General features: G+C 33.1%; 1 protein-coding gene across 1 annotated transcript in view; it reads right to left on the reverse strand.

The window, feature by feature from the left end:
• Nucleotides 1–26,514, reverse strand: part of LOC148624204 (uncharacterized) — a 63,777-nt gene that overhangs the window by 6,237 nt on the left and 31,026 nt on the right. The window contains exons 6-9 of the mRNA XM_088566745.1: nucleotides 24,583–24,639; nucleotides 21,966–21,992; nucleotides 14,936–15,424; nucleotides 9,665–10,039 (exon numbers count right to left, since the gene is read on the reverse strand). Coding sequence (XP_088422871.1) covers nucleotides 9,665–10,039; nucleotides 14,936–15,424; nucleotides 21,966–21,992; nucleotides 24,583–24,639 — 948 coding nt within the window. The remainder of the gene's footprint in view (nucleotides 1–9,664; nucleotides 10,040–14,935; nucleotides 15,425–21,965; nucleotides 21,993–24,582; nucleotides 24,640–26,514) is intronic.

Here is a 26,514-nt window from a genome sequence, read left to right on the forward strand (position 1 = left end):
CCTTTTAAGCCTGGTAGATTGATTGATTGGTGTTTGAACGCCAAATCAGCAGTATTTCAGCTTTATTCAGGCGATGAACATGACAAGGATGATAAAAAGAACATGAAAAGGAGATGAAATGAAAAATGAGGTGGGACACAAGCATAGTAGGGTCGTCGAATTTCGATGACCACTTGAAATAGGGAGAGGTGGGTAGGGTAGGGTAATTAAGCCTTTGTAGCGAGGCTGAGGCTCATACTCCTGTCGAATACCACATCAGTCTATTTAGTCCCCTTTTACGACAAGTTTAGCGCTGCTGCAAGTTTATTCTTTTGAAACCCGGACCAGCACGAGATGGCAGCTTGTTAAGAGCATTGAGGTCATTAACACCAAGTTTCAAAAATTGGCACCGTAGTCTCAGAGGAATTGATCCTTGAACATTTGCCAATCAGAAGGTGAAATAGTCTCTGGCAGTCATCTTGTTTAATCAAAGAAACTTAAATTTTGTCACAAGTTTAAGTTTTCCCTTTCAATTATTTTTGCCAAGCCTGGTCACTATGAGCTTTTTGGGAGCAGGGATATGGACCAAAATCTGTTTTTTGCATAGGCTTTCAATACCAACTTTGAGTGGCCGTAGCAATTCACTGAGTCACCTGAGTCGCACAAGTGGATCGGCTGAAGACAGAAGTTTAAAAACATTGGCATCTATGGATCTTTGAAAATTGACCGATCAAAAGCTAATACAGCTCTGACGGCCATTTTGATAGCAAAACAGAAACGGGATCCTTTTAATAGGCTCTTGCATACTAACTTCTCTAAACATTTGGTTAAAATTGGTCAATCAGTTTTCATGTAATCGAGAAAAATGTGAAAATACAGACGATGGAGGAAAATTGATGGCATAAACTGACTGGGCTCTTTCCTTCAGGTGAGGTAATTAATTAAAGGGATTTTACAAATACGGATATATTCACCTTCCCATACTTTCGTTTTAATATGTTCAAGTGTTTTTTTTTGCGTTACTGTGCAAATACCTGAAAAAAAAGCCCCAGTTTTTTAAACAAACAACTATAAACAGAAAGTTGGAATTTCTTAAAAAATAAGGGAGCTTATTAGTATAAACATATACACTTTCCCAAGTTTTAATTTTATTGGTGAGAGTGTTTATGAGGTAACGATATAAAAAAATATGAATGGTTCCTAATGTCAAAAGAATCTTTTTTTCAATTATTCAAGACAAGCATAGTTACACAGTTAAAATGCTTGATAAAAACGTAATATCACCATAAATCCTTGACCTATTAGGTAGAATACGCTAAATTTAAAAACAAACAAAAAACATGTCATCTACCGGGGGAAATGGTGGTGATCCAAATTATTTATGTCTTACGGTTCTCACTAAAAGATTTATTATAAAAAGTCAAAAATTTCAAACGGAAATAAATAACTCCATAAAGGTGTAGTAAAATGCAAGTACCTAGAGGAGGCTGATTTGAACCAAAGGCCAATAAAGCAGATAGAAAAGATTCAAGATAAAAAAAGAGAAAAAAAACACAATTTAACCTCATATCGTGAGTCCAGTCTACGAGTGATCTGGTTGAAACAACTGAAATATATTGGAACTATTGTCAGATAGTTATTTTTTTTACAAAATGACTAGCGGAGAAACACAAAAATAAGTATAGCCAGAAGCAATCGCTTATCTAGAGTTTGAAACGGTTTAAAGAGTACCCCTTTCTTTGTACGTGCTATTTTGATTAACTCGTGTTCTTTGTTGTGTAGGTCTGTTCTTTTGCCATGGATTACATTCTTTTGATTTCCGCTAGAATCTACTTTTTTATCAGGTTCAGCTTAGATCACAGTTGTGCCGTATACTTACGGAATGTTTGTGGGTTAACATAGGTTTGATGTATTATTGTTTTATCGATTATCGATTTATGTTCCAATTCACTGCCAACTCAACGTAGTCTTGGACTATCATGGAACCTCAAAACAGACAGTCTCTATTATACCGATAGCAAGGTTGTACTGGGATACATCAATAATTCAACCCGTAGGTTCTACATGTATGTTGAAAATCGTGTTGAAAAAATACACAAAATTTCAAAGCCTTCTCATTGGTTTTATATTCATACTGCTTATAACCCAGCTGAATTAGGGACACGATTCATTAGCACAACAAATACTAAACATATCAGTCAGTAGACTGAAGGACCAGTTTGGCTTCTGGACCAAAATCAAAGTGTTTCTCATTCAGACTATCCGTTTGTCTGTCCACAAAATGGTAAACAGATTCGTCAAAATCCGCAAATCATCACACGAACCACAAAAACTGCTTTCACGAATTCAAATTTTGAGTGCTTTAGCAAGTTTTTATCGTGGAAATCACTGATCAATGCTTTCATGTGCACCTTAATGAAAATTGGACTCGAATTCGAAAAAGGAAACTTGAATTCAGAGGAAGCTAAAACTAACTCTTGTACGTTTTATACCGATACTGAAAAAATGTCATTCGTCAAGATCAAAAAGAAGCCTTTGCAAATGAAATTGTCTTTACACGCAAGCAAACCAATTCCAAAGGACAGTCATATACTTAAGCTTGATCCAATTTTGGATAGCGATGAAATTCTTGAAGTTGGTGGTAGACTCAAACATTCGTCAGTACTTCGTGGTGAATACAACCCAATCGTGATTCCAGGAAAAAGCCATATTGCAAAAACTGATTGTATTATATTGTCATCAGCAAGTGCGACATCAAAGACAACATTTGACAGAAGGGTCTGTTAGAAGCTCTGGGTATCGGATAACTGGATGCAAGCGTGTAGCCTACTCAATTATTTCGCACTATGTGTTTGTCGTAGATTTTGTGGAAGTCAGAAAACGGCTGACTCGCCAGAAGCTAGAGTGAATTATTGTCCTCCGTTCAAATGTGTAGGAATCGACTGTTTTGGTCCATGAGACATAGTGATTTCCAAAACCCGAGGAGGCAGCATAAATTCGAAATGCTGGGCTGTGTTGTTTTGTTGTCTATCATGTCGCCATATGGAGGTTATAGTAGAAATGAGTACCTCAATTCTTAATAAAGCACTACGACACTTCCATCTTCATAACAGGTCAATTAAACGAAGTTCTCCGACAGAGAAACACACTTTATAGGAGGAGCCAAAAAGCTTTCAGGACAATGGACTGGGTTATTTGGGAAATCATCACTACAGAAGTTTTATGGTCGTCACAATTTGTTCAACGTGTCATAGTTTTCCTTTCCTGTTTCATCTACCCTGGACTTGACCTTTTATGAGCAACTCGGCGAGTGTTTCTAAAAAGTAAAGGACGCTTACCCTACCGGTGCACTTGGTCCATGCTCCAAGTTTTTAGTGGAGTCCATCCGAGTTGCTCATTTGCTTTTGTTACTTTGTATGTATGATTTTAGTTACTTCATGTTCTTTGTGTATATCTCTTTTCCATGTCTGGTCTTTGTCCCTGGATTACAGTACTTGTATGGGATAAACTTCCCATTTTATGGGGTATGGGGCAATGGGGCATTGGGAATGGGGTTAATGAATAGGGCAATGGGAATGGGGCGACGGTATAATTTTGATTGGTCAATCAAACAAATTGTTCTGCTTTTTTCCGCAAGCAACGTACCTATCATAATTCTATGACAGCAATTAAAATAATTTTAAACAAACTGTTTTTAGAGTAATTTTTAATTATTACAGGTGTCGCAATTCATTATTCATTGACATTTTTTTAAAATATTACCCGAAAGTACATTTGTTCAATATTTAATTTCTGGTCATTATAGATTGAAAATGTTCGCGCTCGTACGTTTTCTAAACGTAAATCATTTTTAAAATTTGTACTGAAATAATTTTGTGTCGGAGACACTCGATTTATTTTAATATTGACAAATTAAACACATTGAGCAGTAATAACAAGAGTATTTTAAAAAAATGTTGATTGCCTTTCAATTGACGGAAATATGTGATTCATTGCAACCTCGAAAAGTATAATAATATTGCCATTTTTAATATTTTATAGAAGAATTTTAGACAATTATTGAAATAAAAACTTTGCATCGTTACAGAAAAGGTCATTTTTGAGTAATTGAACTAAAATTAATATGACATAGCCAAACATATGATGGCTATTTTGACAATTTAACATTTTAAACAATAATATAAGACCATTAAGGCTATTTCGAGTGTTTGCAATCATTCAATTTGCAAAAAAATATCTCATTTTCAAGAATTTGGTCTGAAATATATGTATCACAGCCATCAACATAATAATGATATAGATATTTTTAACATTTTTTACAAGTTTTAGACTAATATGTATATTAAAATTGTTTGCACCCTTACAATCTGCAGAAATATGTCATTTTTGAGAAATTTGATTGAAATTAATGGGTCAAAGCCATACACATGATACTTTTTTTTTAAATTTTAACATTTTAAACAATAATATAAGACAATTAAGGATATTTCAAGTGTTCACATTCATTTAATTTGCAAAAAATATCTCCTTTTCAAAAATTATGTCTGAAATATATGTATCACAGCCCTTAATATAATAATGATATAGACAATTTTAACATTTTTACAATACTTTTAGACTAATAGGTATATTAAAAGTGTTTTCACACATACACTTTCCAAAAATATGTCATTTTGAAGATTTTTGACAGAAATATGAGTGTCACAACCACTAACAGGATACTATTATTGCCATTTTAATATTTTTAACGATAGTTTTGGACAATTATTGACATTAAAATTGTTCGCACCATTAGAATCTGCTGAAATATGTCATTTTTGAGAAATTTGATTGAAATAAATGTATCACAGCCACATATATCATGCTTATGTTGACAATTCTAATTTTAAACAATTATATAAGACCATTAAGGTAATTTTAAGTGTTCACAATCATTTAATTTGAATTTGGTTTGAAATATATGTATAACAACAATCAACAAAAACCTTATCTGGACAATTTTAAATTTTTTAAGAATAATTTAGAAATCAACTTCATTCACAATTTATACATATATCTATAGTTCTAAGAATATTTTGCATCATTATTTCTCATACAGCTCGGACTGGCGATAATGCATGTAAACAATGCAAATATCGCGTGATTTCGGTAATTCTCAAACTCGCCATAAATCTGATTGGAAAATACAGCCAAGGCTTTTTATATGGAATCCAACAAAGAAAATATTTTCCAAATCGGACCAAAATAAGCAATAGGCTCCCTAGAGCCTAAATCGCTCACTTGGTTTAATACTTTAAAAAGTAGAATACATGCAAAATCTTAAAATGGTCAATTATCCTTAACCAAATTTGCTCAAAGATATTTGTCATGATACCGAACATTTACACATTAATCATCTTTTTGCTTATGTTAACTGAATAACATGCTAAAAAACTGCAAAGAGTCAACAGATTTTTTCCAAATTTGCACAAATCTTAGATCATAAATTTACATTAATCATCAATCGGCTATTGTGTTGTTACCAAAAAGCTAAAACAGAGAAAAACGTTCAAAATGAAACATTCCATGGCCATAACTCGAAGAAGTGACAATAGAGTTAGAAATACTGAACGCTTTATCAATTTATATTAATCATAAATCTGCTTTCATTTTCTAAATAAAAGGCAAAATCTGACAAAGACGCCAAAATAACACTTTCAAGAATCTTATCTCCAAGAAAGATCAACAGATTTATCATGAATTCGCATAAAAAAAGATACTGAAATACTAAACATTTTATCAATTAAAATTAATTGTTAATCTGCTGTCGCTTTTTTAAATAATAAGCAAAAACTACTGAAAACATCAAAAATAACACTTTCAAGGGCCATAACTCCAGGAAAGGTCAAAAATAGATATTGAATAACTGAATATTTGATAATTTTACATCAATCCAGTCTACTTCCGTTTTCAAAATTAAAACTGCCAAAAAAGGCAAAATAAGCGACAACGGGCTATAACTCCAAAATGTTATCATGAACTTTACAAGGAAAAAAAGATCTCAAAGCTAAAGAGCCAAAGATGACTTAGATTTCTTCTATCTTATATCGTTTTTGAGATTTAAAATATTATACGTTGATAGCCCTATGCTCTAAGATTAGTAACATCAGCCATGTTTTGATTTTGTAAACTCTTCAAACCAAATCGGTTAAAAAATTTCCAAACAGAATTTTAAAGGTAATAGATTGACATCTGAATCATAAGAAGCTATAAAATGTATAGGGAACATTTCAAGCCAATATAACAATATCATAAATATGATGAATTTATTTGACAGGAAAGGAGTCAAGGCCATTGCCAATATACATCATCTATGTTACAAAATGTCTCCATAGATGGTCTCCTTCATTTCATACAAAAACCTCCTGGACTTCATCACATTAGAACCAAACCCTATTCTATGCTTCCCATGCTACTACACTCCCTTTACAAAACAAATCTTGACACTCCTGTTTCTGAACCTACCTCCTCATTATACACACTTGTTGCTATCATTTTGGATATTGGTTTCCACAGACTCTTTAAACCAGTTTTTGTGAAAAGTTAAAATGAAGAAAAACGACCATTACTTCCACTACTGTTCGTCAACAACAGTATAGATGCAATTAATTTGGCTAACATCCAGCCCATCACAGAACTGTTTCCAATCAATTTCCCCCATATTTCAAAGACAAAATTCATACTAATTATTTCATATTCCTTCACGTTGTTACGGGAGATTTAATCAACATCGAAAACAAATCTCTGCGTAATATCCTTTCTAAAGATCCCAAGTACCATGAACCTAGCTCCAAAATAGAAATTATAACTTGAAACTTCTTATGGATGCCATGGAGTACGCAAGAAAATGAATAAAACGAAAACAAGACATTGATTCTCTGTCAGAGTGGTTAAAGGCCATGAGGTCTTTAATTTTGAAAATGCTACTTCAGTTTTCAAAGACCCCGATGTAGCAAAAACATTGTCTACTTACATGACAAATATGTTGTCGTACCAGCAGACAAAGCCCAAAACATTGTTTTGTCTGCAAAACGTTTGACAACCAATTTTTATTATCAGAGGTAGACATAGAAAATAATAGCAGTGATAAGACCTATACTGCTACCACACTTTCCAAAGAAGAGATTGTGGAAAACCATAAATCTGTGCTATCTTCTTTTGGTCTCGATGATTGTGATTTACTGTCCATGTACTGGATTCCTAAACATCACAAGAATCAAAACAAACAACGTTACATAGCTGGATCTGCAAAATGCACCACCAAACCTCTTATAATACTTTTAACTTCTATATTCACAACTGTCAAAGAGGGTCTGCAGTCCCATCACAATACTTGTTACTCCTGTAGTGGTATTAATTCAATGTGGATCATGGAAGACAATCAGTTCAAGACTATTGTCAGAATATAATAGCATTAAAACCTATGATTTTTCAACACTGTATACTTCTATTCCCCATACTCAAGTTAAAATCCCGACTAAAAAACATCATACATCGTTGTCTTTTCAAAAAGACAAAATGGTACACCTAGATACAAATATATAATTCTTGGTAGAGATTCCTTATACTTTATAAGAAATAATTCTAAAGCATCTTCAAAATATAAAGATGTTTACAAAATGCTGGAATTTTTAATCGACAATATATTTGTCCAGTGTGAATGCTCCTCTACTTGCTGACCTATTCCTTCACTTGTATGAGGCTGACTTTATAGCTGATCTTATCCGAAAGAAAGAATATCGTTTAGCAAGATCCTTTAATCTCAGTTTCCGCTATATAGATGACGTATTAACTTTAAACAATCCTAATTTCGGGGATTTGATACATCGCATCTATCCCAAAGAACTTGATATAAAGGATACTGCAGCCACTGTTAAGTCATCCTTATATCTTTACCTACACTTAGAAATTGATGTTAAAGGAAAACTATTGACCAAACTTTACTGCAAACGTGATGACTTGTCATTCAGAATTGAGAACATTCATCTTTGGCAACATCCCTTCAGCACATGCGTATGGAGTGTTCATTTCACAACTCATACGTTATGCAAGAGCTTGCCGAAACTACGCAGACTTTTTGTATCGCGCTAGAATTCTAACAAATAGGCTTCTGGAACAGGGTCATGTTGCTACAAGATTGAAGTCATCACTACAGAAGTTTTAAGGTCATTTGTTCAACGTGTCATAGTTTTCCTTTCCTCTTTCGTCTACCCCGGACCTGACTTTTTATGAGCAACTAGACGGGTGTTGTTTTTTTTTAAAGCAGAGCACGCTTACCCTACCGGTGCACATGATCCATGCTCCCAGATTTTAGTGGAGTCCGAGTTGCTCATTTGTTTTTGTTATTTTGTATGTATGATTTTAGTTACTTTATGTTATGTATGTCTGTTTTCCATGTCTATTCTTTGTCCCTGGATTACATTCTTTTGAAGCAGCCAAGTTTTTTTCTTTGAATTCTGTCCAGAAGATTAACGGGAGGAGATAATATCCAAAAACAATTCAAAAAAAGACATTAACTCAAACTGCTTTTAACCGCAAAATTTGTTCACAGATAGATCTCAACATGCTGGATACTAAACCTCAATGTTTTATTATTAGTTACAACAGCCATGTTTTTCGACTGATCAAGAATCCTAACTTCAGTTCTAAGCAGAATAAGCTAAGGGACATTCATACAATGTTTGGTTCTAATCGTTCAGTAGTGTCAGAGGAGAAGACTTTTGAAGGAAATCATAGTAATAAAGTAACAAAAAAGTCCAAAAGGGGCAGTAACTCTGGGTTAGCAGGTTTACATGAAAATTTGACAACAGATAGATCACTTCATGCTAAACACTCCCACCTCGTTAGAACTTGGCTAAACCTAATGATTTTGAAGAAATATCCGTAAAACTGCAGTCTGACAACTGTTCTCCATTTTCAGTAACAACCGTCATTTTTTTCGACGGATCGATAATCTCCACGTCAGTTCTAGACAGAATATCTTAAAGAACATGTATATCCAGTTAAGTTCTAATCAGTCAAGTAGTGTCAAAGAAGAAGAGCTTTGAAAAATTGCTAACGACAACGACGAACAACTATAACGAATGACGCAAAGTGATGGCAATAGCTCACAGTCATCACTCTAGTGTCTGCAAGGGCATATATGTATACAAAGACATAGAATTGTAATCAAATGATGTTAATGCAACTAAACACAAAATATCATTGACCTAGCATGAGTTCTCGATGTTAACAGAATTTTTTACCAGATTGTCTTACAAAGAAATAAAGTCAATAGGCTGTGACTGTGATGGCATATGCATAAATCAGTGAAGTGAAGCATATCATATATGATTGACCAGGCACAAGTGGTTCATACTAAACTGACCTAATCAGAAAACATGAATTTTTAAAGTTAACAGAGTGCAGGAACACCTGAATGAAACGTCTTCAGATGATGACAGTGCCATACCGTCATGCGACCTCAATTTATTTAACAGTCATGTAAAAACTCTATTTTACATGATGTTTTGTTTGATTACACAAAGAAGAGAAAAATACTAAACATTTTATATTTTGGAAATTTAACTACATTTTCTTTCTTATTAGTACCATTTCAAATTTTCAAGAGTGTTAAAGACCCAATTTGCCAAGATATTTTATTTACCTTGAGGTATAATTCTGAGTTCCCAACCAAGACTTGACATCTCTCCATTATTTCGCACAACGACACAGCAATATTTACCGCCATCTCCCATACAAGTCTGGTTGATAGTTAGAGTAGGACTGCTCATGTCACCTCCAATGTACCTATGAATTTCTCCATGTTTATTTGTGTCATCAGTATGAATAATAATTGGCTGATTTTCGTCATTAAGTCTGAACCATACAACTGATTTAACATCTGAATATATTCTCTCTTCAAATTTATGTGTTTTGTCTCCTACTGTATTGTCAATACTGATCTTTGATTTGGTTTCCACGTCAATTTGTTTTGTTTCACCTCTGATAATATCTTCTTTAATAAATACTTTAGGTAAAACTGGAAACAGAAAATTTTACGATAAATAGCACAAATATTGACACCATACCTATTGGAATGTATTGTTATTAAAATCAGTTTTTTTCCAATTTTAACCCATGTATAATTTATGTGTTTGCTTTTAATTTAATAAAATGTTTTTGATTTCACTGATCACAGAACGGTGTTAACTAGGGGTGGTAACGGCAGTACCCAATTAAGACAAGCAAAAGTTACTTGACCAGGGGCTAATTACAACATTTAAAGTTGTTTTAATAGTTCTTAAAACATCTTTCTCTGTCATCTAAACTTTTTCTTGAACAAAAATTACATTCCGAATACTAAACCGATGAATAAGACTCCACCATGTATACACTTGCATTCACATTTTTATGTTGTACATGTTTGTCAGACATATATATAAAGTTTAATCAACTAATGTATGTGTATTTCAAATATCAAATCAAATAGAAAATACTATGAGAAACTGCCCTATTATTAAAATATACCAGTTTACTGGTTAGTAATTTCAGATAATTTTGACAACCCTAGTGTAAACACATCATTCTTAGCCATATGAATTTGAATTTGTAATTATGACCACTACTTTAATATGCGACAACATAACTATATAAAATACTATATTTTTGCACCCATTGACCTCATCCAACTCATTTGTTTCGGGACAAAACATCGATATTTCGGATGTACACTTTAAGACCTTTCATTTGTTATGCAACACCCTTACCCTCTTAGAACATTAAATGTTTGCACTTAACGACCCCACTCTTCAAACGTTTAAGACATACTGAGGTTTAAACTCTAAATTTTTAAAATGTGCTCATTTAGACCTTCAAAATGATATAGTTCATGACCTCCTTCGACGAATTTAAAAAAATGACGCAATCAAATTATAAATGGGTATTGATGAAATATACAAAAGCATTGGAAAATATGGAAGTTTAAAGTTGATGAAGTATCGTTGTTGTTTTTTTATTGGTCCTTGGTATTTAGTCAAACAGTTGTACTTGAGCAGATCGTTCATTCTTTGTCATAAACATTTGTGTGTTTATTGTGGATTTTAAAATATATACTCCCGCTCTGAAAAACTAAAATTTCAATAGATCCAAAACAAGAGACGATATCTCAAATCTTAAAACAGTATGATAATCTACAGAACATATGCAACAAAATTACAAAACAATATGGGTAATTGCAGGGCTCTTTTTGAGTACAATGATTATTGAAAGATGATGAAATAACAAACCCCAGATCCGTTAGTCATATAACTTAAGGCTACTAGACCTTGAAAAAAGTTACAAGGTCAAGGTCATACAATACTGTCAACGTCACAAACCGCATGCTGCAAAACATCTAAATTGTCGTAACTATTGAACAGCCGGTCTGACAGATGTAAACTTGGTCTCAAAATGCAGGGCTTATCAAGACGGTCTTTTCATACCTGCATGTATGCAATTATATATTATCGTTTTCTAAATACCAAGGCCTGTAGTTTGTCACTTCTTGGCTTCTTAACTGCCCTTTTCATCCCCATCATTATGACTGATGAATGGCGAAAATTTCGAAAGTGGCAGGTTTTAAGCTCCCACCGTGAGACGAACAAGACAATTGGAGATAACGGAATGTATGATGAAATGTCGGGATGCTCCAGCTGAAAGCGGAAGAGTTAATACCTATAAAGATGCATTTATTTCAAACTTTCCCACATTAATTTATTACTATTCGCAATCATAAATTCTAATGAAAAGGTTTCATTTTAATTGTTCTCATGTATCTACGCTACTAAAGGAAGAGACCAATTTCTTTGAGCCGCAACTCCTTAAAACCATATAGGGTCGAATATATTTGTGATATGAGGTATAAATGTAGTGTTGTGTACTTCATAAATTCGTCTTTGAAACAAGCTTTCTCCTACGGAAAAATTTCTGGTAAAATTCAGTGACCGTCTTTGGTCCATGTGTCGTAATAAGATTTCCCGCATGCTAAATCAATGTACAGTCTGGATTATGTGTACATGTGTTACACAAGTATTGTATGTGCATTATTTTGCTTAATTAAACGACATGCACCATTTTTCTGAGATGCATAAATTGGTAAATGCCCTATCCATTGTATTGAGTAAAATATTGAATTCTTTAAAATTTAAGAATTTATTATGCATCTTTTAAATTGGTGGAGCTGAACTTTCGGAATATTAAAGGGTATTAAATCCGGCTCCTTCTTCCCTCCAAAATTCTGAAATAACAAGTGATAATGTGTTGGCAAGCAAAATACAAAGGTCGCCAAAACTGGCAAATGGTCGAATTTAGACAAATTCTGAAGCCGCCATCGAATTTAGAATGCAATATTTGCCTTAGATATCAATTTTCATTGAAATCAAACAAAGTTTAAATTTTGCCGATTTCGGTGGCCATTTTGAAAAACAAATGGCAGCTTCCAGATAAAAGCCAGAGCTGCCATTGAATTCGAAATGTCATGTTTACCCAAGAAATCAATTCTTCTCATTGAAATCGAACAATGTTGACATTTTGGCGGCCATTTTAAAAAAATGGCGACTTCCTTAATTTTTTTTATGCCTATGATGTCAGCAAGTCAAGAACAGGGTTTTGAGTTATTTTCAAACATTTAATGAGTTCCACTAATTGTATGTAATTTTTTTTTCATTTATCCGGGTTTTGTTTTGGCGGCCATTTTGAAATAAGCAGCCATTTTGAAATTCCGGAAGTTGCTTGCACACCCCTGACAATGCTTGATTTTTAAGCCAAGTTTGGTATGAATAAACGGTCTCCGAGAAAATCCTATGACATCTTTACGTGCAGAAGAAGTATAATAATAAGAAGAATAATAACTAGAATTACCATTGCGAGCAATAGCGAATGTCGCCTCCGGCAACCGTTTAAGTTTCCTAATTTTATAATCGTATTGTTATGCCTATTCAACTCCTTTGACAAACCTTTTTTCAAATTTGTACTTATTCATGTTGTTGAAATAAGACAATGATTGTGATGAAGATTGTGACCTAATGCAGCCATTTGGAAAATGGCTATTTGTCAGAATTTTAGCTTGGATTCTGAGGTCTACATGATACACATTATATTACCAAGTTTCATTAAATTTGTTCAATGAATAAAAAACCTATGGCCGTGTGAAAAAAGTGGATTCTGGAATCCATGAAATTTTGTTTTCATTGCCATGACAACAGACAACATATCAATTCCCTTTTTTTGCTGAATTTTTATTAGGCTTATTTCACTGTACCACCATACCAAATTTCAAGTTTCTAGCCACCTAGGTTTCCGAGATATTACAATGACTAGATTATGAACTTTTGTAGCCATTTTGAAAATGGCGGCATTTTGGCAAAAAATTTTTATACCAATCACGAGAAATTAATAGGACGCAGCATACAACAAAGTCTCATTAAAATTGCATATTAAATGATTTTGGTATCCATGAAATTTTCATTTTTTCGTTGCCAAGGTAACTGACAACATATCGATTAACTTTTTTTTTGCTTACTTTAATTGGGCATATTGAGTTCTACCACCATACCAAATATCAAATTTCTAGCCACCTAGGTTTCCGAGATATTGCAATGTCCTAGATTATGAACTTTGGTAGCCATTTTGAAAATGGCAACATATCAGCGAAAAATTTTTATGCACATTCTGAGATATTAATGAGAAGCAGCATACAACAAAGTGTCATTAAAATTGCTTACAGAATAAAAAAAAGCTATAGGAGTGAGAAAAATGTGGATTTTGGTATCCATGAAATTTTCACATTTTTCGTTGCCATGGTAACTGACAACATATCAATTTAAAACTTTTTTTTGCTTAATTTTATTAGGCACATTGAGTTGTACCACCATACCAAATTTGCAGTTTCTAGCCACCTAGGATTCTGAGATATTGCAATGTCCTAGATTATTAACTTTTCACGTTTCCATGGAAACAGTAGCCATTTTTTTTTTCGCCAAAATTTCTGGTGCACCCTTTCTCAATACCATCTACCTCCATACCAAGTTCCAAGTCATTCCCTTCAGTGATGCTCTCTAAAAACTCTGGACAAAAATCATTGGAAGAAAAATAATAATAACAATAATAAGAAGAAGAAGAAGAAGAAGAGGAGGAAACAGTAATAGTAACAATAATAATAATAAGAAACAGTACAATAACAATATGTTGCCCGACATTCATCTGGGGCGACATAATAAGAATAATAATAAGAAGAAGAAGAAACAGTGCAGTAACAATATGTCACCCCGACATTCGTCTGGGGCAACATAATAATAATAATAATAATAATAAGAAACACAGTAAAGACAATAAGTCACTGCCACTTCTGACATTCATCTGGGGCGACATAATAAGAATAATAATAATAAGAAGAAGAAGAAACAGTGCAGTAACAATATGTCACCCCGACATTCGTCTGGGGCAACATAATAATAATAATAAGAAACAGTACAATAACAATATGTTTCCCCGACATTCGTCTGGGGCGACATAATAATAATAATAATAAGAAGAAACACAGTAAAGACAATAAGTCACTGCCACTTCGTGGTTGGCAACTTAATAATAATAATAAGAAACACAGTAAAAACAGTAAGTCACCTCCACTTCGTGGTCGGCGACTTAAAAAGATAAAAAATAAATTATAGTAAAGTTGTTGTCTTGACAATTTTCTTTCCCCCTTTTTTGGTCCCTAATTTCTGAAAAATTCAAGTCTTTACCCCAAAAATCAATCCAAGTCTGACCACTGTGATATGGACTATTGTGAAACAATATCATTGACATTCCCCTGCTTTTACAAGAAATTCCATGAATACTAGTTTTAGGCCCTGTTTTGGCCCCTAATTTTCTAGCAAACACATAAAGAAACAATACTCACAACAAATTATGAATTCCATTTTGTAGATGTTGCTGTATTCTATATCATAATTTATTTTAGGATATATAAAGTACATGAATCTTGCAGTTATATTTTCCCATCTTTCCTTCAAGGTGCTTGATACACCTATTCTATTTACAATATCAACCTCATAGGTTCCACTGTCAGAATATGTAAGGTGAGGGACATTGAGTGAACCTCCTTTTACAGGTACTGAAAATATTCCTTTTGGTCCATTATCAATGTGTTTTTCAATCTCAATCTTTCCTTCCAATGTATGTTTCTTCCTTTTGTTCTTGTCCTCTGGCATATGATTAGTAGCAACTTTCCTAATATTAATTTGTGTTGGTGAAAAAAGCGATTTATATGTTAAAACAACATCTACACTACATCCTTCAATAAGTTTGTAAGTATGTGTTTTATCGTCTTTGTTGATAACACAATGATTATCTTTGAACACAGCCTTTAATGATTGTAGTTCTGGAAAAACTGAAACAAAACACCATTAATCTTTAAAGTTACTTTCAATACGTGCATATATAACTAATAAAAACATAAGAAATTTGTGAGGGGTGGCTCACTACAAGTGATACAACCGCTTTCAATCATGATATAAGGAAATTAAACAAAGCCCTCGGTATATAGATAGTATTTGTTGGATTTTTATAACTAAAGGCTCTAAAGACCTGCTCACTCATCTCGCTCATAAGCGACATTCCATTTCTGTTAAAGTGGCCATGGTTTTTTTCTTGGATAAAAGTTTTTAACGCTCATATCTATGGAACAATCATATCAATTTTTGTTAAATTCTGTCCAGCAGTTTTTTGTATAACTAATAACATTAAAAATAGCAAAAAACATGCCAAAGAAGGGCAATAAACATAATATGTATAAACAGATTTACTTGAAAATTTCCCCACTGATAGATCCCATCATGCTGAACACTTTAACCTTATCAAAATTTGGCTAAACCTTACAGTTTTGGAGTTATATGCCAAACATTTCAGACTGACCCTTTGGAACTATTTCAAGTAATAGTGGCCATATTTTTGACAGAAAAAAAAAGTCCCCACATCAGTTCTATGCAGAACACCTTAAGGTTGCACTACACGGATGCAATTGCACTGTTTCTTACAAAAAGTTGACCTGTTCAAATTTAGTAAAACAATCAAAAGTGAAACTTGGTGGAAATAATGATTGTGGGAAGTAGAGCATTCATTTATTAAAAGATGCAATACTTGTTAAGATAATATAGGATAAATACTTTGTTAGGATATATGCGAAAAACTACTGTCTGACCCCTATGTTCTATTTTTAGTAATGTCAGCCATGTTCTTAAGGAATCAAAATCCTCACAACTGTTTTAAGCAGGATATCCTAGGACACAACTCATACCAAATTTAGTTCCAGTTGATCAAGTAGTGTCAGAGGAAAAGATTTTGGAAAGAAATAACATTAAAATTAACAAAAAAAAGGTCAACAATTCCATTACTTCTTAACAGATTAAAACTGAACACTTTCACCCTGTTAAAATTTGGCTAAACCTAATGGTTTTTTAAGACAGAAATGAAAAAACTACTGACTGAACCATATGTCCTATTTTTAGTACAGCGGCCATGGTTTTCGGCGGATCAAAAATCCCCACATCAATTTCATGCAGGATACCCCAAGGACGATTCATACCAAGTTTGGTCAAGCAGTGTCAGAAAAGAATATTTTTGAAAGAAATAAGTTTAAAAATTAAAAAAAAAAAACATCGAAAAAGGGCAATAACTCCAACACTGCTTCACAGACTAAAACAACAATTTGCCCACTGATAGATCTCAACATACTGAACATTTTTACCCAATGTCAGAATTTGGCTAAACATAACCATTTTGAAGATTATGAAAACAAGAGGCTCCAGGAGCCTGAATCGCTCACCTTGTTCAAGTTTGTCTTCCAAGGACAATAAATATAACAAAGAGTTGTCCAACAATTTTGACTCAAAAAAACTTTGGTAGGACTATCATAAGGATCATTTCAGCATTTGGAAGTTTCTATCTATTATTGTTTTCAGGGTACTGACTGAAAACTGTAAAAAAAAAAAATTAAAGGTCAATTGTTCAAGAACAATTGTAAGCTCTTTCCTATCCATTTCCTGTCTATTCTGCACTAAAAGAGATGACCAAATGCCACATTTGAAATAATGACTTATTTCATGCATATATTCTAAATGGTTATGCTTCTGACAATTATCAAATACACAAAATAAATATCAAACTAATAAGAAACAGTAATTTAGTAGTATCTTTAAAAATGTTATATTTTTCCTTGTTAATTTCATCAAAATTGTCATTAATAATACCAATTTATTATTTTTGTTAAAAATAGAAGAAATTAAAGGGAGGTAATTATAAAGTATCCAAAGAAAAGGTCTCAATTATCACTTCCAGGTCAAATGGTTATCCCTATATGTAGTACAAAAAAACACACTGAAAGTAGGTCTATGCATTAGAAATGGATAATATGTGTGTGCGATGTTCAAAAGTAGTCAAAATAAATCACAAGTTATGTACTTTTAAATAATATTTGTAATTAATTAGAAAGTGTATGAATAGTGTTTACATGTGTGAGTAATTTGCCGTGAACATGTCAGTTGACACAACAATGTTGTCTTCCAGTATAACAGTATGACTTATGGTTTTAAGGTTAAGTGATTAACCAAATTGTAAGTCACGAAATGGCATAACTAGGGAAACTTCAATTCTTTTCGAAATATTGTCAAATAGTACAGCCCTCTGTTTCTGAACAATTTGGAACTTTCTGCTTCTGTGTACATCTAACAGTTTAAGAAATTTTCACATAATTAGTTCTTCCGTTATGGAGCAGATAACTCTGGAACGACAAATGATCACTTCTCACAGGGTGAATTCCAAAGTGTTATCTCAGACTGCAAAAGATTGTCACATTCTTGTCATGAAACGATTTAATCAGAAGCAGGACAATTGAGCGGCATTAAAAAAAGTAGTAATAATTAGAAGAAATACAAGAGGATCTTCCCATTGAAATAGAAACACCTTAAATACATCATTTTTCATCTTTCAAAGGCAAAAACTCTTACAAGGAGTCGCCTGACAACTTTGATCCCCGAAGACTATTGAAGGCCTTATAATAAAGATCATTTAAGCATATGAAAGAGTTTGGTTATACATAACGATTTCGAGACAGACGACAGATGCCGGATTAAAACGAAAATTAAACCATAGACAGGTCTCATCATGCTGAACTCTTTTATCCTATGTCAGATTTTCGCTCAACCTAACAGAGCAAAAAAAATACTGTCTGACCCCAATGTTCTATTTTTATTTACAGCACCCATGTTTTTTGAGAGATTCCTACCAAGTTTGGTTCCATCTAATAGTGTCAGAGGAGACAAGTTTTGAAAAATTGTTATAGACGATGGACAAACAACGACTAAGACGAAAACAACAGACGCCAAGTGATGGCAACAGCTCAAATGGCCTTCGGCCAGGGAAGCTAAAAATTGCTTATTTGGTATTTTCTCTTTAGTATTATCACAATTTATACTTCTGATATTCTCTTGATGAATTTTTCAAGTTTACGTAGTCAGAATTTATCCAAACAAGAGACTCCAAGGAGCCTGAATCGCTCACCTGTTAAAGTTTGTCTTTCAATGGCAATAAATTTTTTAAAAAGCCTGTCTAACAATTTTCATTTAGAAGATTTTGGTAAGAATTATCATAAGGATCATTTCACCAATTGAGAGTTTCTGTCTATCTATAGTATTCAAGATATTGGCTGAAAATTTAAAAAAAAAGCACAATGTTTCATCTTCCAAGAGCAGTAACTCCTACAAGTTGTCATCCGAAAACTTTTGGAGGCCTTATTATATAAGGATCATCTCAGAAATTGAAAGAGTTCGGCTAAACCAAACTGTTTTGGAGATACATTTGTAAATCCGAAAAACTACTGTCTGACCCCTATGTTCTATCAGTAGTATAGCGACCATGTTCTTCAACAGATCAAAAGTTTCCACTTCAGTTCTCTGCAGTATACGCCAAGGAAGATTCATACCAAGTTTTGTTCTAATTGGTCAAGTAGGGACAGAGAAGATTTTTGAAAGAAATAACTTTAAAAAAATAGCATAAAAAACATTGAAATAGGGCAATAACCCCAACATGGCTTAAAAAATTAAATGAAAATTCAACCATAAAATTCCATCAACTTTTTTCACAATGTGCTGCATAAAAATTGATAAGCCTTGCATTGAGATAATCAAAGCTTTTTACAGCATATAAAAAAGAGTGCTGACCAGATAAGACACTTGTGGCATTCCACATGATAGATCACATTGTGCTGAACACTTTTCCGCTGTCAGAATTTTGCTAAACCTAACAGTTTTGAAGATATGCTGGAAAAATACTGTCTGACCCAATTCTTCTACTTTTATTAATGGCGGCCATGTTTTTTTCAACGGATCAAAAATCCTGACAAATTTCAAGATCGAGATAGATCACATAGACTTTGGCAAGGTGAGCTAAAAATAGCTACAACAGATGAAAACGAAAATTAAACCACAGATAGATCTCATGCTGAACTCTTTTACCCTATGTCAGAATTTTTCTCAACCTAACAGCACAAAAAAAATACTGTCTGACCCTTATGTTCCATTCTTTGTAACAGCGCCCATGTCTTTCGACGGATCAAAACTTCCCACATCATTTCTATGCAGGATACCCCAAGGAATATTCATATTAAGTTTGGTTCCAATTGATCACATAGTATAAGAGGAGAAGAGTTTTGAAAGAAATAACATTAAAAACCGCAAAAAATGGGGAAAAAGGGCAATAACTACAACATGGCTTAACATATCATAATGAAAATTGGACCACAGACAGATCTCATCATTTAACAGCTATGGAGCAAAAAAAAACTACTGTTTGACTCATATGCTCTATTTTTAGTAACCGAGGCCATGTTTTTTTGATGGATCAAAAATCCCGACAGAAGTTCTAAGCAAGACATCTAAAGGAACATTCATACCCAATTAAGTTCCAATTGGTCAAGAAGATGAGTTTTGAAAAATTGTTAACAAAAACGACAGATGCCAAGTGATCACGACAAATCAAATAGCCTTCGGCAAGGTGAGCTAAAAATAGCAAAATAAAGTTAAAAAAAAGGGCAATAACTCCAACGTTGAAAAAGGACAATAACTCCATCATGGCATAGGTCTCACTAACCACTTCTGGGTCAAATGGCAACGATAACAACAGATGCCAAGTGATGGTAATAGATCACATAGTCTAAGTGAGCTAAAATAGCAAGAAAAAAAGTCAAAAAGGGGCTCCAGCATAGCTTAACAGATTACAACGAAAATTAAACCTCAGACAGATCTCACCATGCTGAACACTTTAACCTGTGTCAGAATATGACTTAACCTAACGGTTTTGGAGATAAATGAGAAAAAAATTCTGTCTGACCCCTATGTTCTATTTTTAGAATTGGCGGCCATGTTTTTTGATGTGACTGTTTATTGAAATGAAGCCTGAAATAGACTTCCCTAGAATCATTTTTTAAAATTACAAGATTCCAACGTCCACAATTATTCATTGACGCGATCGATAGTAGTTCCACTTTTCAATATTTGATACAAGATCCCAAATCATGAAACGATTGCAGAATATCATCAACTAATTGATCTGATTGGTTAAAATGTATGGATTTGAATGTGTTCAAAAAGGTTATTTAGTCAGTTAATTTCTGCAACCACAGACACTACACTTCTTTTAAAAAAGAAATATTTTATTGGGTAAATCATTATAGTTGAAATGATTCAGTTTGAATGTTTGTTACAAATACTATTATAGTTAAAATAAATCTTTAAAAAATATTAAAATCAAGTTAATGGGACATTTTAAACTCTATACATAGTAACATCACACTTTTGAATGACATCACAGAAAATTTGTTTTCAGCTGATAAATAATGGCTAATTCTAATTATTAAATATTTCAGCATTTGTTATTACAATAGGATAAAAGACAGCACTTTGTTTCTTTTAAAGAAAAAAAACAAACAACCAAAAACAAAACAAAAACAAAACAAAAAAAACAAATTCAATCCAATTTATACCTTAATGAGATCAAATGTGGTACAAAATCAAAGAGATCAGTTTTCTTATATTTGAGTATTATACATAAAGTTTTATTTTATAAAATGCAGGTTGTCACTACCTTATTGACCTTCATTTCTAAATAGTTGGGGTTAAATTCTACAAAATCAAAACCAATCCTACAGACTATTCTTTTTTTGGAACCTTTTTATAAAATTTTAAGTAGCACTCCAGCTAAGGATCATGCAAAATGAGATTCATGGGTAAAAAGCCTACATATATTTATTTTTGATACTTTAATTGAAATGTCATAATAAACAGAAATTAACATGTGGTTTTTCATATAACCAGTGTTCTTAGGAGATAAAAATTATAAAGAATGCACAGTAGATTTCAAAATTAAGGGAGATAACTCTGTTAATGGCACTCAAATACAATAGAATCTACTGGATTTTCAATGTGGATTATCTAATAAGAGCAGGCAGATTTGAATGAATAATTACACATTTCATAGTATAGACCCATAAAACAACCTAATTACAAGAATAAAAATATGTAGCCTTTTTTGGGGTGTATCACATTTTTCAGATTTTGCATGATTCTTACAAAAACACTACTTAATTAAAATCCACTACCTACTATTCGTGGTGTAGCAAGAAACCCAAGTGCCAACGGGCAGCCCAAAACATTAAACGGGCATAAAATGCAAGTGCATACATGTAGAACTTCTTCCTCACTGCACTCCTAAATCTTTAATAGTCAACATTTTACAAGACTTAAGCAGACAGAGTGACTAAAGGCACAGAAGTTTATCTCACTTATTTTTTATGCATTCAAATAAATGAGGACTTCATTATATGTTTGTGATTTTATCAAAATATTGATAAGATACCATGTACATATAGTTCAACTTACCTCGAAACTTGAAGAGCAGTAAAATCGCTGAAAAAATATGTTTATTTCAGATAAACTCATCTTTGTTAATGAAGTGAACTACAGTTTTCATGACCAAATAAACAAAAATTGCAGGTACATGCACTACAATACTGACACTCAAAAATGAAGTGTTTACTAACAGTTATTTCCCCATTGGAAAAAAAATTGATACTCCAGAACATTTTACTGACAGTATTTTATATGAAAATTTAAACCTGCAAAAAAGTTTCAGTTCAAAATCATATTAGTTTTTAAGAGAATTTTGCCTTTCAAAGGAAATAAATTTAACAAGAAGTTGTCCAACAATTTTGACTCAAGAAGACTTTGGAAGGACTTTCAGCAATTGAAAGTTTCTTTCTATCATATCATAGTTTTAAAGATAATGGCTGAATACTATAAAAAAAAAATTGTAAAAACCAAAAATAGTAAAAAATGTCAAAGAGTAATTAAGGGAATCAAGGTTATAACGGTAATCAAAAGAATGTAATCCAGGGACAAAGACCAGACATGGAATACAGACATTTACAACAAAGAACATAGAGTAACTAAAATCATACATACAAAGTAACAAAAGCAAACTCAGACTCCACTAAAAACTGGGAGTATAGACCAGGTGCACCAGTAGGGTAAGCATCCTCTGCTTTTCTAGAAACACTTGCCGAGTTGCTCATAAAAAGTCAAGTCTGGGGTAGATGAAAGAGGAAAGGAAAACTACGACACGTTGAACAAATCAGTTTTCATGGCGCAGATGGATACACCGTAGCGATTCACGAGTTCATGATGATGGCCATAAAACTTTGTAGTGATGACTTCAATCATGTAGCAACATAACCCTGCTCCAGAAGCCTATTTGTTAGAATTCTAGCATGATACAAAAAGTCTGCATAGTCTCCGCAAGCTCTGGCATAACATGAGTTGTGATATGAACAGTCCATACACAGGCGCTGAAGGGATGTTGCCACAGATGAAAGGAAAGTTGACAATTTTGAATGAAAAGTTATCACGTTTGTCGTAAAGTTTGGTCAATAGTTTTCCTTAACCATCAATTTCTAAGTGTAGGTCAAGATATGAGGCTGACTTTACAGTGTCTGTAGTATCCTTTACCTCAATTTCTTTGGGGTAGATGCGATGTATAAAATCCCCAAAATTAGGATCGTTTAAAGATAATACATCATCTATATAGCGGAAACTGAGATTAAAGGACCTAGCTAAACGATATTCTTTCTTTAGGCAAAAAAGGCAATAACTCCAACATGGCTTAATGGATTAAAACGAAACTTTGACAACAGATAGACTCCATCATGCTGAACACTTTCACTCACGTCTGAATATGGCTAAACCTAATGATTTGGAGATATATGTGAATAAAGAGCTCCTCTTAAGCGCATGATATGCCTGTTGCCCTTATAAACTTGTCCTTATGCTTTTAATGAATTTATATGATCAACTAAAAATATGGTAAGCCCTCTCAAATACCCTTCCCCCACCCAAAAACAGTAAATAAATAAAAATGTACAAAAAATTTGGCACTATCATAATAAATGGGCCGTTATCAACAACTTTTCAACGAATTAATTTCCTTGGCCATTTCTGTCTTTTTTAAAAGAGTAAAACTTCATAACACAGAAATTTGTACAAATCGGAAGGTAGGTCATGTCAATAGATATGAACAATTCACCAAAGTTTCAATAGAGTTGGTCAAAGTGTTTTTAGGTTATTGTCCGAAAACTTGAACATCCTCTATTTTTAAGTATAAAAATTATTCAAACGAAAACTAAAAATCTGCAATTATAAAAATCGAAAGGGAGCTTATGTCAATAGATATGAACAATTCACCAAAGTTTCATAAAAGTTAGTGAAAGTGTTTATGAGTTATTGTCCAAAGTGTGGATAATGGACGGACTGATAACTGTATACCATAATACTTCCCATCTTAGACAGGCATATAAAAACTACTGTCTAAACCCTGTGTTCTGTTTTAAGTAATGGCGGCCATGTTTTCGATGGATCAAAAATCCCCACAAAGTTTGGTTCCAGTTGGTCAAGTGGTGTCAAAGGAGAGAATTTTGAAAAAATTGTTAATGATAACAATGATGACAGACACAAAGTGTTGGCAATAGCTCACGTAGGCTATCTGATTCATAGATTTCATTTATGAAGGTCCAATTCAATAACATAATTAAATACTCCATATGGTGCAGTTGGATACAACCACATAGGTCAAACATTGAACAGGTGGGACAAGCTGGATATGACTACACCACTTTAAATTATTCAGCTCTGAATTTGGTTGAGAATAAATATTTGATACAGAAAAAGATTTCGATCAGATTCAAAGTGGTCTCTATTTGCCCCCTTATTCCAATATAGATCACACCCCAAAAAATCAATCAAGCCTGGACTTTTGTGGTAAGGTACTATGTTAATTAGTACCTACTACACAAAATTACACATCACACTTAAAGTCCTTAAGTGTTCATATATTAGAGTAATATTGACAGAAAGGCAGACAGACAGATAACCACATTATTACATCCTGTCAATGACAACACTTTCATTCTTTATGTGCCATAAAGACTACCAGTAAGTCACTTACCTATCAAAATAAGTAAAATTAGAACTATAACCACAGAAGCATCAACTCCACTAATTTCTGAAACATAAATACAGTATTATTTGTCAAAATATATTGGGCATTTGTTATAAATTAACATGTTTTTAAAGTCATTCTTAACAAAAAAAACACAAGCTTCAGTACCTAATATTAGTTTTGAGATTAGTGGAATATGCTGAAGACTTGGAGTAGATAAGGATCCTTTTGGGGTTCCATGGATTAGTAAAAATGGAAACATTATTCATACCTCTATGTTTTAAGTTGAGTGTCCTCTAAGACATTGCATATTCATGTCATTTGAGTTGTATGCAGGTAAATGAAATGACTCAAGCTACAGCAAAAATGACAGTGACACACATTTAATCCAACAGATTCAATAATTAAAATGTTTTCCCCATTTAGATGGAATTCATCAGTTGTAAAATATATATATTAAACAAGCATTCTGAGAGTATTGCAAAACAACACATAGTTCCCTACCGGCTGTTTACATCACTGACCCAAATACTACCGAAAACACTTCAAATATTAGTTGACTGATTTGTCAAAAAAACAACTTAGTATCTTCAGTCTTAAGAAAAAGGTGTGTAAAACTTAAAGTTGGTATCTTGGGAAAAAATCAGGGAAGCGGAAAAAATGTAAACTTGATGTGTAACTCATCAAGGTAGACTTGCATACCAAAAATTAGCTCAATATCTCCAAGCATTTAGAAAACAAGAGGCTCCTAGGAGTCTGAATCACTCACCTGGTTAAATTTTGTCTTTCAATAGCTAAAAATTTAACAAGAAGTTGTCTAACAATTTTGGCTCAAGAAGTCGACTTTGGTAGGACTTACACTCCTTGAGACGTTTAGGTTTCCCACACACAGGATACCTAAACGTACGCTTAAAGGTCACCAAGTGCTGGTTAAATTTTGCCTTTCAGAGGCAATAAATTTAACAAGAAGTTGTCCAACAATTTTGACTCAAGAAGTCTTTGGTAGGGCATATCATAAGGATCATTTCAACAATTGAATGTTTCTTTTAATCTATCACTGTTTTCAAGACATTGACTGAAAACTTAAAAAAAGGTCATTTTTCCCCTTTCAAGGGCAATAACTCTTACAAGGAGTCAGGTCTCACTAACCACTTCCGGGTCAAATGGCCACCTCCCCTACATAGTACCAAAAACACACTGAACCTAGAAATATGCACCGTAAGTGCATTATTTGTGTGTATTCTGATTAAAAGTAGTTAAAATAAAGCTGATAATGTGTATTTTAAAATCATATTTGTAATTTACTACAAAAGTGTATGAATATTTTTTACATGTGTGAATAATTTGCCTCCATGCTGTCAGTTAGCAGAAAAGGTAAAAATGTTGATTTCCAGTATTTTTTATTCAAGTAAAATTTGTGAAGAATTTCTACGGTCATCATACCATTAGAATAATGATTTTTTGAGGGCTTAACAATGGTGTCATTTGTCCTGGGAATTCACAGTGAAACATTGAAAATTACTTGTTTAACATGTAAAGTAATGGAAACTTTAGAAGTGGTTAGTGAAACCTCATCTGACAACTTTTATCCTTGAAGACTTTTGTAGTCCTAATAATATGGATCATTTCAGCTATTGAAAGAATTTGGATAAACCTAATGGTTTTGGAGATATATGTGAAAAACTACTGTCTGACCCCTATGTTCTATTTTTAGTAATGGAGGCCATGTTTTTGGACAAATCAAAAATCCCTACAGCAGTTCTATGCAGTATACCCCAAGAATCATTCATACCAAGTTTGGATTCAATTGGCCAAGTAGTGTCAGGAGAGAAGATTTTTGAAAGAAATAACATTAAAAATAGCAAAAATCATTGAAAAGGGCAATAACTCCAACATGGCTTAACGGATTAAAACCTAAATTTGACCAGAGATAGATCT

This window comes from Perna viridis, chromosome 2 (genome assembly GCF_037379345.1).
Source record: "Perna viridis isolate PV_CMFRI_1.1 ecotype Kerala chromosome 2, ASM3737934v1, whole genome shotgun sequence".
Classification (NCBI taxonomy): Eukaryota; Metazoa; Mollusca; class Bivalvia; order Mytilida; family Mytilidae; genus Perna; species Perna viridis.